Source organism: Mobula hypostoma, chromosome 7, assembly GCF_963921235.1.
Source record: "Mobula hypostoma chromosome 7, sMobHyp1.1, whole genome shotgun sequence".
Lineage (NCBI taxonomy): Eukaryota > Metazoa > Chordata > Chondrichthyes > Myliobatiformes > Myliobatidae > Mobula > Mobula hypostoma.
The window spans coordinates 15,076,354-15,091,506 of NC_086103.1; the positions used below are offsets into that span (position 1 = coordinate 15,076,354).

General features: G+C 42.6%; 1 protein-coding gene across 1 annotated transcript in view; it reads right to left on the reverse strand.

Moving 5' to 3' along the window:
- mgat4b (alpha-1,3-mannosyl-glycoprotein 4-beta-N-acetylglucosaminyltransferase B) overlaps positions 1 to 15,153 on the reverse strand; it is a 340,217-nt gene that overhangs the window by 179,886 nt on the left and 145,178 nt on the right. The window contains exon 3 of the mRNA XM_063053065.1: positions 4,232 to 4,375. Coding sequence (XP_062909135.1) covers positions 4,232 to 4,375 — 144 coding nt within the window. The remainder of the gene's footprint in view (positions 1 to 4,231; positions 4,376 to 15,153) is intronic.

Consider the following 15,153-nt stretch of genomic DNA (forward strand, 5'->3'; position numbering starts at 1 on the left):
TTGGCTCTCATTTTGTACTACTTATTTAATTTTTTAAAATATATATTTCTTTATTTAAGTTATAGTTTTTATTATTATGTTTAGCAATGTGCTGCTACCACAAAACAACAAATTTCATGACATATGCCGGTGATATTAAACCTGATACTGATTACCTAATATCCCTCTGTGCATGAATGCTGTTAAGGGTCCTGTCATCAACTGAAATACTTTCCCTTTACACTTAACATCCCAAAGTGAAACACCTCAGAGTTCCCAGACTAAACTCAACCGACTTTTCTGCCTATATCTGTAATTAAAACTTAAGACCATAAGATATAGGAACAGAATTAGGCAATTTTGCCCATCAAGTCTGCTCCAATTTTCCTCTCAGCCCAAATCTCCTATCTTCCTGTATTCCTTTAAGCCCTGATAAAGCAAGAATCTATCAACATCTGCCTTAACATCGGCCTCCACACCCAACTATGGCAAAGAATTCTACAGATTCACCACTCACTGGCTAAAGGAATTCCTCCTCATCTCCATTCTAAAAGGAAGCCCTTCTATTCTGAGGCTGTGTCATGGTCTTAGTCTCTCCCACCAAAGGAAACATTCTCTCCACACTCTGTGAAAGACTTTTACCATTCGATAAGTTTCAATGAGGTCACCCCTCATTCTTCTGAATTCCAGCGAGTACAGGGCCAGCGCCATCAAATGCTCTTCATATGACAAGCCATTCAATCCTGTTATTGTTTCAGTGAACCTCCTTTGAACCCTCTCCAGTTTCACCACATCCTTTCTAAGGGGCCCAAAACTGCTCACAATACTCTAACTGAGGCCTCACCAGTGCTTTATAAAGACCTAACATAACATCCTTTCTTTTATATTCAAGTTGTCTTAAAATGAATGCTAACATTACATTTGCCTTCCTCACCACAGACTCAACCTGCAAATGAACCTTTAGGGAATCCTGCACAAGGACTACCAAGTCCCTTTGCACCTCAGTTTTTATGTACTTTCTCTCCATTTACAAAATAGTCAACCCTTTCATTTCTTCTACCAAAGTGCATGACCATACACTTCTTGACATTGTATTCCATCTGCCATTTCTTTCCCCATTCTCTGAAACCGTCTAAGTCCTGACGAAGGGTCTCGGCCTGAAACGTCGACTGCGCCTCTTCCTATAGATGCTGCTTGGCCTGCTGCGTTCACCAGCAACTTTGATGTATGTTGCTAAGTCCTTCTGTAGCCACTTGACCTCCTCAAAACTACCTGCCCCTCCACCTATCTTCATACTGTCTGCAAACTTTGCAACAAAGCCATCAATTCCATCATTCAAATCATTGATATACAACTTAAACAGAATCGGTCCCAACACAGACCCCTGTGAAACACCACTAATCACTAGCAGCCAGTTAGAAAAGGCTCCCTTTATCCCCACTCTTTGCCTCCTGCCAATCAGCCACTGCTTTACCCATGCTAGAATCTTTCTTGTAATACCATGGGCTCATAGCTTGTTAAGCAGCCTCATGTGTGGCACCTTGTCAAAGGCCTTCTGAAAATCCAAGCATACATCAATTATTTTTCCTTTGCCTGTCCTGCTTGCTATTTCTTCAAAGAATTCCAACAGATATGTCAGGCAGGATTTTCCCTTGAGGAAACCATGCTGACTACAGCCTATTTTATCATGTGTCTCCAAGTACCCCAAAACCACATCGATAATAATCAAATCACAAACAAGAGAAAATATGGCAGATGCTGGAAATCCAAGCAACACACACAAAATGCTGGAGGAATCAGAATCAGGTCTATTATCACCGGCATATGTCGTGAAATCTGTTAACTTAGAAGCAGCAGTTCAATGCAATACATAACATAGAAGAAAAAGATAAAATAATAATAATAAATAAATAAATAAATAAATAAATCAAAATCGTGCAAAAACAGAAATAAAATATATTAAAAAGTGAGGTAGTGTCCAAGGGTTCAATGTCCATTTAGGAATCGGATGGCAGAGGGGAAGAAGCTGTTCCTGAAATGCTGTGTGTGTGCCTTCAGGCTTCTGTATCTCCTACTTAACTGTCTGTCTGTCTAGGTACCATACCCGATGCGAACGTTGGTGACCATGGTTTTCCATATGGATTTATCCCTCGTTCTTTGGATGACTTCCATTTCCTTGATATGTAGCCACCTGGCTATGCTTTTGATGTACATAAGCCGAGGTCTTCCTCTAGGTTTGCTCCCCTCGATCTTTCCAGAGAGTATGAGTTTTTCTAGTACATCTTTCCGCATGATGTGTCCTAGGAATCTGAGTTGTCTTTCCCTTATTGTTGGTATGAGTGATCGAACTGCTTGGGTTCTTCTGAGAACTTCCTCATTTGATGTGTGTGTGGTCCATGATATTTTTAACATTCTCCTGTAGAACCATAATTCAGCTGGTAACAGTGAGAAAATGGCATGCCCTGGGTGCTGGAGGTCCTTAATAATGGACGCTACCTTTCTGAGACACCGCTTCTTGAAGATGTCCTGGGTATTTTGTAGGCTAGTACCCAAGATGGAGCCGACAAAACTTCCAACCCTTGCAGCTTCTTTTGGTCCTGTGCAGTAGCGCCCCCTCCCCCCACCCCCGTACCAGACAGTGATGCAGCCTGTCAGAATGCTCTCCACAGTACATCTATAGAAGCTGTCTGCCTTCTTTATAACTACATTGATATGTTGGGATCATGTTAGATCCTCAGAGGTCTTGATACCCTGGAACTTGAAACTGCTCACTCTCTCCACTTCTGATCCTTCTATGAGAATTGGTATGTGTTCCTTCGTCTTACCCTTCCTGAAGTCCACAATCAGTTCTTTCATCTTACTAACGTTGAGTGCCAGGTTGTTGCTGTGACACCACTCCACTAGTTGGCATATCTCATTCCTATACACACTCTTGACACCATCTGAGATCCTACCAACAATGGTTATACCATCAGCAAATTTATAGACGGTATTTGAGCTATGCCTAGCCATACAGTCACTTGTATGTAGAGAGTAGAACAGTGGGCTAAGCACACATTTCTGAGGTGCGCCAGTGTTGATCGTCAGCGAGGAGGATATGTTATCACCAATCTTCACAGATTGTGGTCTTCCGGTTAGGAACTCGAGGATCCAATTGCAGAGGGAGGTACAAGAGGCCCAGATTCTGCAACATCTCAATCAGGATTGTGGAAATGACGGTATTAAATGCTGAGCTATAGTCGATGAACAGCATCCTGACATAAGTGTTTGTGTTGTCCAGGTGGTCTAAAGTCGTGTGGAGAGCCATTGAGATTGCATCTGCCGTTGACCTATTGTGGCAATAGGCAAATTGCAATGGGTCCAAGTCTTTGCCGAGGCAGGAGCCAGCAGCAGGCCAGACAGCATCTATAGAAAAGAGTACAGTCAACGTTTCGGGCTGAAACCCTGCGGCAGGAGAAATAAAAGCTGAGGGATAGATTTAAAAGGAGGGGAGAGGGGAGAGAGAAACACAAGGTGATAGGTAAAACCTGAAGAGAGAGGGATGAAGTAAAGAGCTGGGAAGTTGATTGTGAAAGAGACAGAAGTTGATCATGAAAGAGCTGGGAAGTTGATTGTGAAAGAGATACAGGGCTGGAGAAGGGGAAGTCTGATAGAAGAGGACAGAAAGCCATGGAAGAAGAAAATGGGGGAGGAGCAAGAGAGGGAGGCAATGGGCGGGCAAAGAGATAGGGTGAGAGAGGGAAACGGAGATGGGAAACGGTGAAGGGGGGGGAGGGAAATTACCAGAAGTTCGAGAAATAAGTCCAGTAATGCCCCCACCCCACTTCACCATAGTGAGTTGTGAGCATGCTATGTTGGCGCTGGAAGTATGGCAACACTTTCAGGTTGCCCCCAGCACAACTTTCGCTAATTTGATTTGGTGCAAACAACACATTTCACTGTGTGTTTCGATGCTTTAACATACATGTGACAAATAGAGCTAATCTTTAGCTTTAAATCTTCTTTGCGTGCAATTTTGTTCACACACTGATGGGTGTGGTTGCACTGGAGAGATGTTGCCTGGATTTGCATTACAGGGGGAGACTTGACAAGCAAAGAAGGCATTCTTCACTCTTCTGATATATTGGCACTTGTGAGATGCTCCCAGTACAATCCTTGCTGATTTGACATAACACAAATGGCATTTTCCCCATATCTTTCAATATACATGTGACAAAAGAGTGAATCTTTATCTTTAGTTTTTATCTCTCACCTCCAGTTCTCCTCTGCCCCATGTAGACGGAAGGCTGGAGAGTGTTCTCTCTGGACAGCAGATGTGGGAGGTGGTGGAAGATGCTTGGTAGCTGCAGTACATTCTTACTGGCGGTGATGTTCCAGAGTTTTAGCTTAGTTTCATCTGAAACAAACAGAAGGACACAAATGAAATAAATAAACACAGAAGGCAATGCAGGTCTCCACCCAGGACTTGCATGGCTGACAGTAGTGAAAAACAAGAGGAAGCTACTGACACGATGAAGGAAGCCCTGAACACCGCCAAGACCAAGAACAGCCACAGATGGAGGACCTTCATTGCTGCCCTAAATGCCAGTGGTGTAATGGGCAGAAATTAAGTAAGTGGCAGATCTGTACTTTGATGTCATTTACCCTCCTAGCTCCTTAACTCTTACCCAAAGATATCTATCATCTTTAAAACTTCCAGCTGATCCTCAGCATTTTTTGAGGCTGGTATAATTAAGTTTCAGATTTTAATTTCCTTTGTGTGTGAAGCATTGCTTCATTACATCACCCTCGAGTCTAACTTTAAGGTTGTATGGTTGAGTACAATGACTCCAAACAAAACGCTTTATTGGAATGCTGTGGAAGTTAACACAGAATTAAATAATAACATTGGAAAACAAATAAAACTATTCAATTTGGCACCAACAAAGAACAAGCAGGCCATCCAATATCTTGACAGATGAAAACAGAAGCTGTTCAAAATCAGTCAGTGACGCTTGGCAGTGATGTGTGAGAAGAGTCTGATGTGAGATGGTGGATACTTGGCACTCTCCATTGAGTCAGCAACTTTAAATTCCTGGGTGCTAAGCGCTAACATATCAGGTGACCTGTCCTGGGCCCATCAAATAGATGCAATCATGAGGAAAGTGCGCCAGTGTCTTTACTTTCTCAGGAGGTTAAGGAAGTTCAGCGTATCATCAACATCAAGTTGAGCCCAAGATCAAACCCGAGATTGGCAAGTCCTGAGGTCAATACCCAGAGATTGGTGAAGTCCAGAGGACAAAGACCAAGGTCGAAGTTGACAGCTCAGTGAGCCTGGAGGTAGAAGCCTGAAGATCAAAGACCAAAGTTTGCGAGTACAAAGGTCAAAGTCCTTAGGTCAGCTTGTCCAGAGGCCAAAGACCTGAGTTCAGGCCAGGGACTGGAAGTTGGAGATCTAATATCAGCAAGGCTGAAGGTCCAGAGCCAAGGACTGGAGGCTCAGAGGCAGCCTGCCCAGGGGTTGGAGACCTGTCTGTTGGTCAGTGGGTAGAAAAGGGGCTTGCTCTGCTGCTGCTGTCTTGTTTTGTTTTGCTGTTGCTCCTACTTGTGTTGTTCTGCTGAACATTATGGATGTGCTATGTTGGCACCAGATTGTGAGGTCACCTGCACATCCTTGAGTATGTTGGTTGTTAATGCAAATGACACATTTTAATTTCTGTACATGTGTAAATAAATCTGAAGCTGAGTCTGAAATCTGATTCTGAACGCACTGACAAACTTTCGCAGATATACTGTTGAAGTGTCCTGTCTGGTTGCATCATGGTCGGGTACAGCAACTCGAATGCTCAGGTACAGAAGCTTCAAAGAGCAGTGACTGCAGCCCGGGCACATTCTTCCCCATCTTTGGTAGTATCTCTAGGAGGCACTGCCTGAAAAAAACAACACCAATACCTCAAGATCATTAAAGATCCCCACTATATCTTCATACAGCTGCCATTGGGCAGGAGGTACAGAAGCCTGAAGTCCCACACCATCAGGTTCAGGAGCAGATAGTTCCCTTCGACCAATTGGTTCTTCAGCCAAATGGCAACACCCTATTCAGTACAATTTGTCAACATTTGCACTTTGCACTTAACTCGCTTTTCCTTCTAAAAGTTGTATATAACTTGCACTTAATATACATTTTTCTTTTGAAAGCTGTTTATCTGATGCTCTAGGCCTGTGATGCTGTTCCTCTTTAACTTTGAGTGATGAAATTTAAAGAACAGTCTATCTTGTGGCCTGTATTTCTAGTGAAATTCTTTACGGTGATGTGTATTTGAAACTAAGGTCTTATGCCTTATTTTGCAGATGTGCCCTCCGGTCCTAGACACCCCCACTACAGGAAACATCCTCTCCACACCACTCTGTCTAGGCCTTTCAATATTCAATATCTTCCAATGTGATCCCTTCTAACTTTTCGCCTTCACCTCCAACCTCCATTACCTGGCCTAGTCTCACAGATATTGGCCCTCTGACCTCTGGACAGTAGATCTGTAATCTTTGGTTCGATGGGCCAAATGGCCTAATTCTGCTCCTATGTCTTATGGTCTAAGGCTTCTCAACATTCTCATCATACAAGAAGGGGAGACATTTAAAATATTATTTACACCTAGAATAAGTTAGTAAAAACTTGCAAGTTCCAACTATCTGCCCAGTCCACAAGCTCATGTTTTAGTAATAAGACTTGAATAAAAACCATCTGATTTAAAAGCATCATCACAGCTGCAAAGTTCACACATTCTGACTGGTTGCATCACAGTCTGATAAGGAAAGTCCAATACACAAGAACGCAGAGGACATGAAGAGCGGTGCACGCTGCCTGTTCCATCGCAGTTATAGCTCACCCTACCATCAAGGACATCTATAAGAAATGATGCCTCAAGATGAAGAACCCTCCCGTTCTGGGACATGCCCTCTTCCCTCATCCCATTACTATCTCCAAGGACATGCCCTCTTCCCCCTTCCCTTTACACCATCTGGGACATTTCCTCTTCCTGTACCACCATCTGGGACATTTCCTCTTCCCGTTACCACCATCTGGGACATTTCCTCTTCCTGTTACCACCATCTGGGACATTTCCTCTTCCCGGTACCACCGTCCGGGACATTTCCTCTTCCCTCTTCCCGGTACCACCGTCCGGGACATTTCCTCTTCCCGTTACCACCGTCCGGGACATTCCTTCTTGCCGTTACTACCATTGGGGAGGAGACACAGGAACCTGAAAACACACACTCAACATTAGGAGCAGCTTCTTCCCCTCTGTATCAGATTTCTTAACGGACATGAATCCATGAACACTACCTCATTTTTCCTGTTTTTTGCACTATTTATTTATTTTGTAATTTGTAGCAAACATTGTATTTGCTGCCACAGATCAACAAATTTCAGGACATAGAAATCGGTGATATAAATCTGATTCTTGAAATATTAAATGAGAAGTAGCTACAAACAAAAAGGAAGCGATAGTTAAAGCCTCATCCAGGCAAATTCCCTGTTGAGTACAAGATTAAAACTCTTGAGCTGTAACCAAATTAGCTGTCAGTATTAGAAAACGCTTCACAATTAGGTTGACTTTATGATAGATAAAATGGAAGTACCACATAGACTAAAAGCTGCTACTTAAAACAATTTAGAATATATTCAGGTCAAAGATTTAAAAGTAAAGTTCTCTCGTCAGGTACCAATTGAAACTTACTTCAAACACATCTGCCCAAGAGAACAAGAGATTCTAAATCATCTCCTGGATTTTCCAGCTCCTGACGAGACTATTAGGCATAAGAGCAGAGTTAGACCATTCAGCCCATCGAGTCTGCTCCACTGTGCCATCATGGCTGTTTCATTACCCCTCTCAACCCCAATCTCCTGCCTTCTCCTCATAACCTTTGACTCCCTGACTAATCAAGAATCTATCAACCTCCGCTTTAAGTATACCCAACAACTTGGCCTCCACAGCCTTATGTAAAGATACTGATTGGCAAACAGAGACTTCAGGCTGACTTACAATGAACAGACGAGAATTATTTTTACAAAATTACTTTCAGCAAAAAAAGTCAATGAAATATTGTTCATGTGAAATGTGTAGGAATCTTAGGGTGTCCAGTTTGTAAATTAAAACTCACTTTATCCTGTTCAATCTCAATATTAGGTAAATGTTTTTTAGAACATAGACCATTATAGCACATTATGGGCCCTCCTGCCCACGATGTCGTTCCGGCCTTTTAGTCTACTATAAGATCAATCTAACCTTTCCCTCCCATATAACCCTCCATTTTTCTATCATCCAAAAGTCTCTTAAACGTCCCTAATGTATCCACCTCTACCACTACCCCGGCAGCACATTCCAGACACCCGCCACTCTTAAAAAAAACCTACCTCTAACATCTACCCTATACTTTCCTCCAATCACCTTAAAATATGCCTGCTTTTATTAGCCTTTTTCATGGTAATAATCTTAGTGTGTGCTGGACAGGCCTCTAAGTTAAAAACTCATATTATCAAGTTCAAGTTTATTGTCATCTGTCTGTACATAAACAACTAAACAAAACAACATTCTTCTGCACCACGGTGCACCCACAAAACATATATCATACACAGCACTTTAAATAAAATACTATCACAAACAAGGCAATAAAATTCATGCATGTAGAAATTCAAACTGCATCCTGCCCAATATCAACATGAGGAAAGCCTTTTTGAGTAGAAGATATCTAGAATACCCCTCCAAAGAGTCAGCAACGTTTTCTTTTCCCTCCCTGACTCACTGGGCTCTACCACAGGCTTGTTTCTTGCTCCAAATTCTACAACAGGTGGCTTCACTAGTCCCCAGATATCCAACTAAAGAAAAATCAGGAATCCCAACACTTCCTCTGAGGATGGGGATTGAAATCTGTGAGAGTATGACTAAGGGGAATAAAAACAGGTATTTTCAATTACTGATTAATATAACTAACAATATTTTACATTCCTTCACCATGTAATGCCACACCTGTCAGTCTGATCATGTTGGTGAACACGTCCGACAAAACAATGGTTCGGCAAATGTCTGGAAAATGGTCCCCACAGAGAAAGGCAGCAATGGGTAACACTGACAGATGGAGCACCAGAAACTGCAGTTTCAGGTCCTCAGTCAGTCACCCCATGAAAGCAGAGCATCTATAAACGACAGTACCTTGACAAAGTAGATAGGAAAGCCGTTGTTTTTGTAGACAGATTAAATTATCTACTGTGTTAAAACTATGTACGGCCAGAGATACGGGAGAGTTGGTGGAAGAATTTAAAACAAACCAAAGACACAATAAAAGCAATAATAACCAATCCACCTCCGGAGAACGAGACAATGCCAGCCTGACCTGACAGTAAACACTGTTGGATATAAAACTGCCAAAGAGTCAGCAATGTTGAAGGACGCAGAGCTCACCAGATGAGATTGACATTTTTAATTAGGTAAAGGTTACCATGGGACAGACAGCAATTAGTAAAGTGAGGATACAGTCCATGTCAGGTAAGATCCAATGTAGTGCTAAAGTGCACATTACAAAGGCTGAACAGCCTCTTCCTTCATGGTCTTCATTAGGACCAGTCTTGAAATTTCTGGGCAATTTTGGTCTCTATAAAACCTAGTCTAACTCTGCCATGGATGAACCAATCCCAGCTGTAAATAGATGGTAAAAATCCAGAGCTACAGAAATGCTAACAGAAGCTCCAGAGACCTCATTGCTGGAGGAAGAAGGATACACCTGGCAAAACATGAAAGACTGGCCCAGGACAGAGGAATTCAACAAGCTGCTGCCAGTGGCTTTTGCCCCAGTAGGTGTAATGGGCTTAAGAAGAAGAAACACAGTTTGGCTTTTATCAGGACCACACAACAGAGTTGAGGTGAGTGAAGTTATCCATGTTGGTTCAGGAACCTGATGGCTGTAGGGCAATAACTGCTCTTGAACCTAGTGGTGTGGGACATAAAGCTCCTGTACCTCCTTCCTGATGGCAGCAGAGAGAAGAGAGTATGGCCTGGATCGTAGGAGACCTCGATGATGGATGCTGCCTGTTACAGTGCTCCATGGAGATGTGTTTTACCTGTATTGGACCGGGCTGTATCCACCACTTTCTGTAGACTTTTCCATTCCTGGGCATCAGTGTTTGCAAACCAGGCCATTAGGCAACCAGTTATTATATTCTCTACTGTGCACCATCAATCTTTACAAAACACACACACATAGACACAAGAAAATCTGCAGACACTGGAAATCCAAAGCAATACACACAAAATGCTGGAGGAACTCAACAGGTCTGGCAACATCTCTGGAAAAGAGAAAACAGTCAATGTTTGGGGCCAAGACCCTTCAGCAGAGATATCACATGGAGTCAGAGGGAACACAATTTCTTTTCTATTTTTTCATTATTCCCTCATCGTCCCAGCAGCTCTTTTACCTAGGATGATCAGGTTTCTTTTGTAGAACATTTAAATGTTAAAGTTCATTGGTGATTGGAAAACTTACTTGGAAAAACTTTTAAAACCATTGTTTGAGGGTATGATTCAATGAAGACATGAGGAAATATTTCCACCCAGGGAGTAATAACGTAGAATAAATTAATTTTAGATGTTGGCATAAAATGTGTTTGTGACAACTGAAAGCTTTGCTGTAATGTTAAACATAATGAGAAAGAGCACGGCTTGTTGAACCTAATAGCTTCTGACTCTTCTGCAAAGTATCTTACACCTTAATGAAGTTAAAGCACATCAATGCGTCACTGGAAAGTGATATGACATCTAAAGAAAAACACACAATACTCTGAGATTTTAGGTATTATGAGTGAAATACATCAATAAGTATTACAATTAGTAAAATTTTACTTGTCTGTGAGCTGCTCAAGTTTGCAACAATGAAGAAAGAAAAAAGTGCCAAAACAGTGCCAGTTACCAGAGCTCTTCCACAAAAATCATCGCTTCTAAAGTGAATTCAGGGTGGTACTGTACAGTCAGACCTACTGGGATGTGCCAATATATGCACTGAGCTGCCAGAGGAAGTGGTATATGTGAGTACAATAAAAATGTTTAAAAGACATTTATACAAGTACGTTAGGGGGGAAAAGGCAGGAGAATGGGGTTGAGAGTTCAAAGTAAACTTATTATCAAATTACAAATCATTACCATCATTATGTGCTATGTCATATGACCTGGGCAATCATGATCTTATGACCATGATCATTCTTGGCAAATTTTTCTACAGAAGTAGTTTGCCATTGTCTTCTGGTCAGTGTCTTTATAAGAAGGGCGACCTCAGCCATTATTAATACTCTTCAGAGATTGTTTGCCTGGCATCAGTTGTCACATAACCAGGACTTGTGATATGCACCAGTTGCTCATACGACCATCCACCACCTGCTCCCATGGCTTCATGTGACTCTGACCAGGGGAACAAGCAAGCTAACTGAGGGAAGGAGCACCTTATAGCTCCTTTGGTAGAGACATGTCTCCACCCCACCACCTCTAAAAACTACATAAAGTACAAAGTCATCATAAACCATGCTGAGCAACACACATCAAAGTTGCTGGTGAACGCAGCAGGCCAAGCAGCATCTATAGGAAGAGGCGCAGTCGACGTTTCAGGCCGAGACCCTTCGTCAGGACTAACTGAAGGAAGAGTGAGTAAGGGATTTGAAAGCTGGAGGGGGAGGGGGAGATGCAAAATGATAGGAGAAGACAGGAGGGGGAGGGATAGAGCCGAGAGCTGGACAGGTGATAGGCAAAAGGGGATACGAGAGGATCATGGGACAGGAGGTCCGGGAAGAAAGACGGGGGGGGGGTGACCCAGAGGATGGGCAAGAGGTATATTCAGAGGGACAGAGGGAGAAAAAGGAGAGTGAGAGAAAGAATGTGTGCATAAAAATGAGTAACAGATGGGGTACGAGGGGGAGGTGGGGCCTAGCGGAAGTTAGAGAAGTCAATGTTCATGCCATCAGGTTGACTTCTCTAACTTCCGCTAGGCCCCACCTCCCCCTCGTACCCCATCTGTTACTCATTTTTATGCACACATTCTTTCTCTCACTCTCCTTTTTCTCCCTCTGTCCCTCTGAATATACCTCTTGCCCATCCTCTGGGTCACCCCTCCCCCGTCTTTCTTCCCGGACCTCCTGTCCCATGACCCTCTCGTATCCCCTTTTGCCTATCACCTGTCCAGCTCTCGGCTCTATCCCTCCCCCTCCTGTCTTCTCCTATCATTTTGCATCTCCCCCTCCCCCTCCAGCTTTCAAATCCCTTACTCACTCTTCCTTCAGTTAGTCCTGACGAAGGGTCTCGGCCTGAAACGTCGACTGCGCCTCTTCCTATAGATGCTGCTTGGCCTGCTGCGTTCACCAGCAACTTTGATGTGTGTTGCTTGAATTTCCAGCATCTGCAGAATTCCTGTTGTTTGCGTATAAACCATGCTGAGATTCATTTTCTTGTAGGAATACTCAGTAAATCCAAGGAACATAATAGAATCAAAGAAAGATTGCACCCAACAGGACAGACGAACAACCAGTGTGCAAAAGACAATAAACTGTGCAAGTACAAAAAAATGGCTAATATATCAACGATGATTAAATGACAGGGTAAACTCAATGGGCCTAATGACGTAATTCTCCTCCTTTGTCTTATGATAGCACAGTAGAGGCCCTTTGAACCATGATGTTGTGCTGACATCTTCAAATACTCCAAGATCAATCTAACCATAAGATATAGGAGCAGAGTTAGGCCATTTGGCCCATCGAGTCTGCTCTACTATTTCATCATGGCTGCCTACCCCCCCCATATCCTTTCACATCCTGACCAAACAATATGTAGCTTGTAGCTTGTTAAGCAGCCTTACGTGTGGCACCTTGTCAAAAGCCTTATGAAAATCTAAATACACGTCAGCTGATTCTCTTTTGTCTATCCTACCTGTTATTTCTTCAAAGAATTCCAACAGATTTGTCAGGCTTACTACGGTCTATCTTATCATGTGCCTTCAAATACCCTGAAACGACATCCTTAACAACTGACTCAACCTGCTTCCCAACCACTGAGGTCAGACTAACTGGTCTATAGTTTCCTTTCTTCTGCCCCTCTCCCTTCTTGAAGAGTGGAGTGACATTTGCAATTTTCCAGTCTTCCAGAACCACTCCAGAACCTAGAGATTCTTGAAAGATCATTACTGATGCTTCCACAATATGGAAGTGTTATATGAATAACACCTTGGAAGGACAAACTCCAAGGCAGGATACAAAGTAAATGGCAGGATACTTGGTAGTGTGGAGGAGCAGAGGGATCTGGGGGTACATGTCCACAGATCCCTGAAAGTTGCCTCACAGGTGGATAGGGTAGTTAAGAAAGCTTATGGGGTGTTAGCTTTCATAAGTCGAGGGATAGAGTTTAAGAGTTGCGATGTAATGATGCAGCTCTATAAAACTCTGGTTAGGCCACACTTGGAATACTGTATCCATTTCTGGTTGCCTCACTATAGGAAGGATGTGGAAGCATTGGAAAGGGTACAGAGGAGATTTACCAGGATGCTGCCTGGTTTAGAGAGTATGCAATATGATCAGAGATTAAGGGAGCTAGGGCTTTACTCTTTGGAGAGAAGGAAGATGAGAGGAGACATGATAGAGGTGTACAAGATGATAAGAAGAATAGATAAGAGTGGATAGCCAGCGCCTCTTCCCCAGGGCACCACTGCTCAATACAAGAGGACATGGCTTTAAGGTAAGGGGTGGGAAATTCAAGGGGGATATTAGAGGAAGGTTTTTTACTCAGAGAGTGGTTGGTGCATGGAATGCACTGCCTGAGTCAGTGGTGGAGGCAGATACACTAGTGAAGTTTAAGAGACTACTAGACAGGTATATGGAGGAATTTAAGGTGGGGGTTTATATGGGAGGCAGGGTTTGAGGGTCGGCACAACATTGTGGGCCGAAGGGCCTGTACAGTGCTGTACTATTCTATGTTCTATGTTCAATATCTTCAGCCACCTCTTTCAGAACTCTGGGATTACACCATCTGGTGCACGTGACTTATCTACCTTCAGACCTTTCAGTTTCCCAAGATCCTTCTCCCTAGTAATGGTAACTTCACATACACTTCCACCATACTGCTGACTGATGCAAAATACTTATTCAGTTCATCCGCCATTTCCTTGTCCCCCATTACTACCTCTTCACCATTGTTTCCAGGGGTCTGATATCCACTCTCACTTCTCTTTTACACTTTATGTATCTGAAGCAACTTTTGGTATCCCCTTTAACATTATTGACTAGCTTACTTTCATATTCCATCTTTACCTGCTTAATGACTTTTTTAGTTGTCTTCTGTTGGTTTTTAAAAATTTCCCAATAATATTTGCTCTATTATATGCCCTCTCTTTGGTTTTTATGTTAGTTTTGACTTCTTTTGTTAGCCACGGATGTATCATCATGCCTTTAGAATACTTCTTCCTCTTTGGGATATATATATCTTGTGCCTCTGAACTGCTTTCAGAAATTCCAGTCACTACAGCTGTGCCATTATCCCAGCCAGTGTTATTTTTCAATAAATTCTGGCCAACTCCTCTCTCATGCTTCTGTAATTCCCTCTACTCCACTGTAATACTGATATGTCTGACTTTAGCGTCTCCTTCTCAAATTTCAAAACGAATTCAATCATATTATGATCACTTTCCCCTAAGGGTTCTTTCACCTTAAGCTCTCTAATTAATTCCAGTTCATTGCACAATACCCAATCCAGAATAGCTGATCTCCGAGCGGTCTCAACCACGAGTTGCTCTAAAAACACCATCATGTAGACATTCTAGAAATTTCCTCTCTCGGGATCCTGCACCAACATGACTTTTCCAATCTACCTGCATATTGAAGTCCCCCATGACTATTATAATTTGGCATGCATTTTCTATCTTCTGTTGTAATTTATAGACAACATCCAAACTACTGTTTGGGGGTCTGAATACAACTCCAGTCAGGGTCTTTTTACCCTTATAGTTCCTTAGGTCTATCCACAATGATTCAACACCTAGTAACCCTATGTCACCTCTTTTTAATGATTTGATTTCATTTTTTTTTTACCAACAATGCAACACCACCCCCTCTGCCTTCCTATCTGGTCCTTTTGATACAAAATGTATCCATGGACATTAAGCTCCCAACTA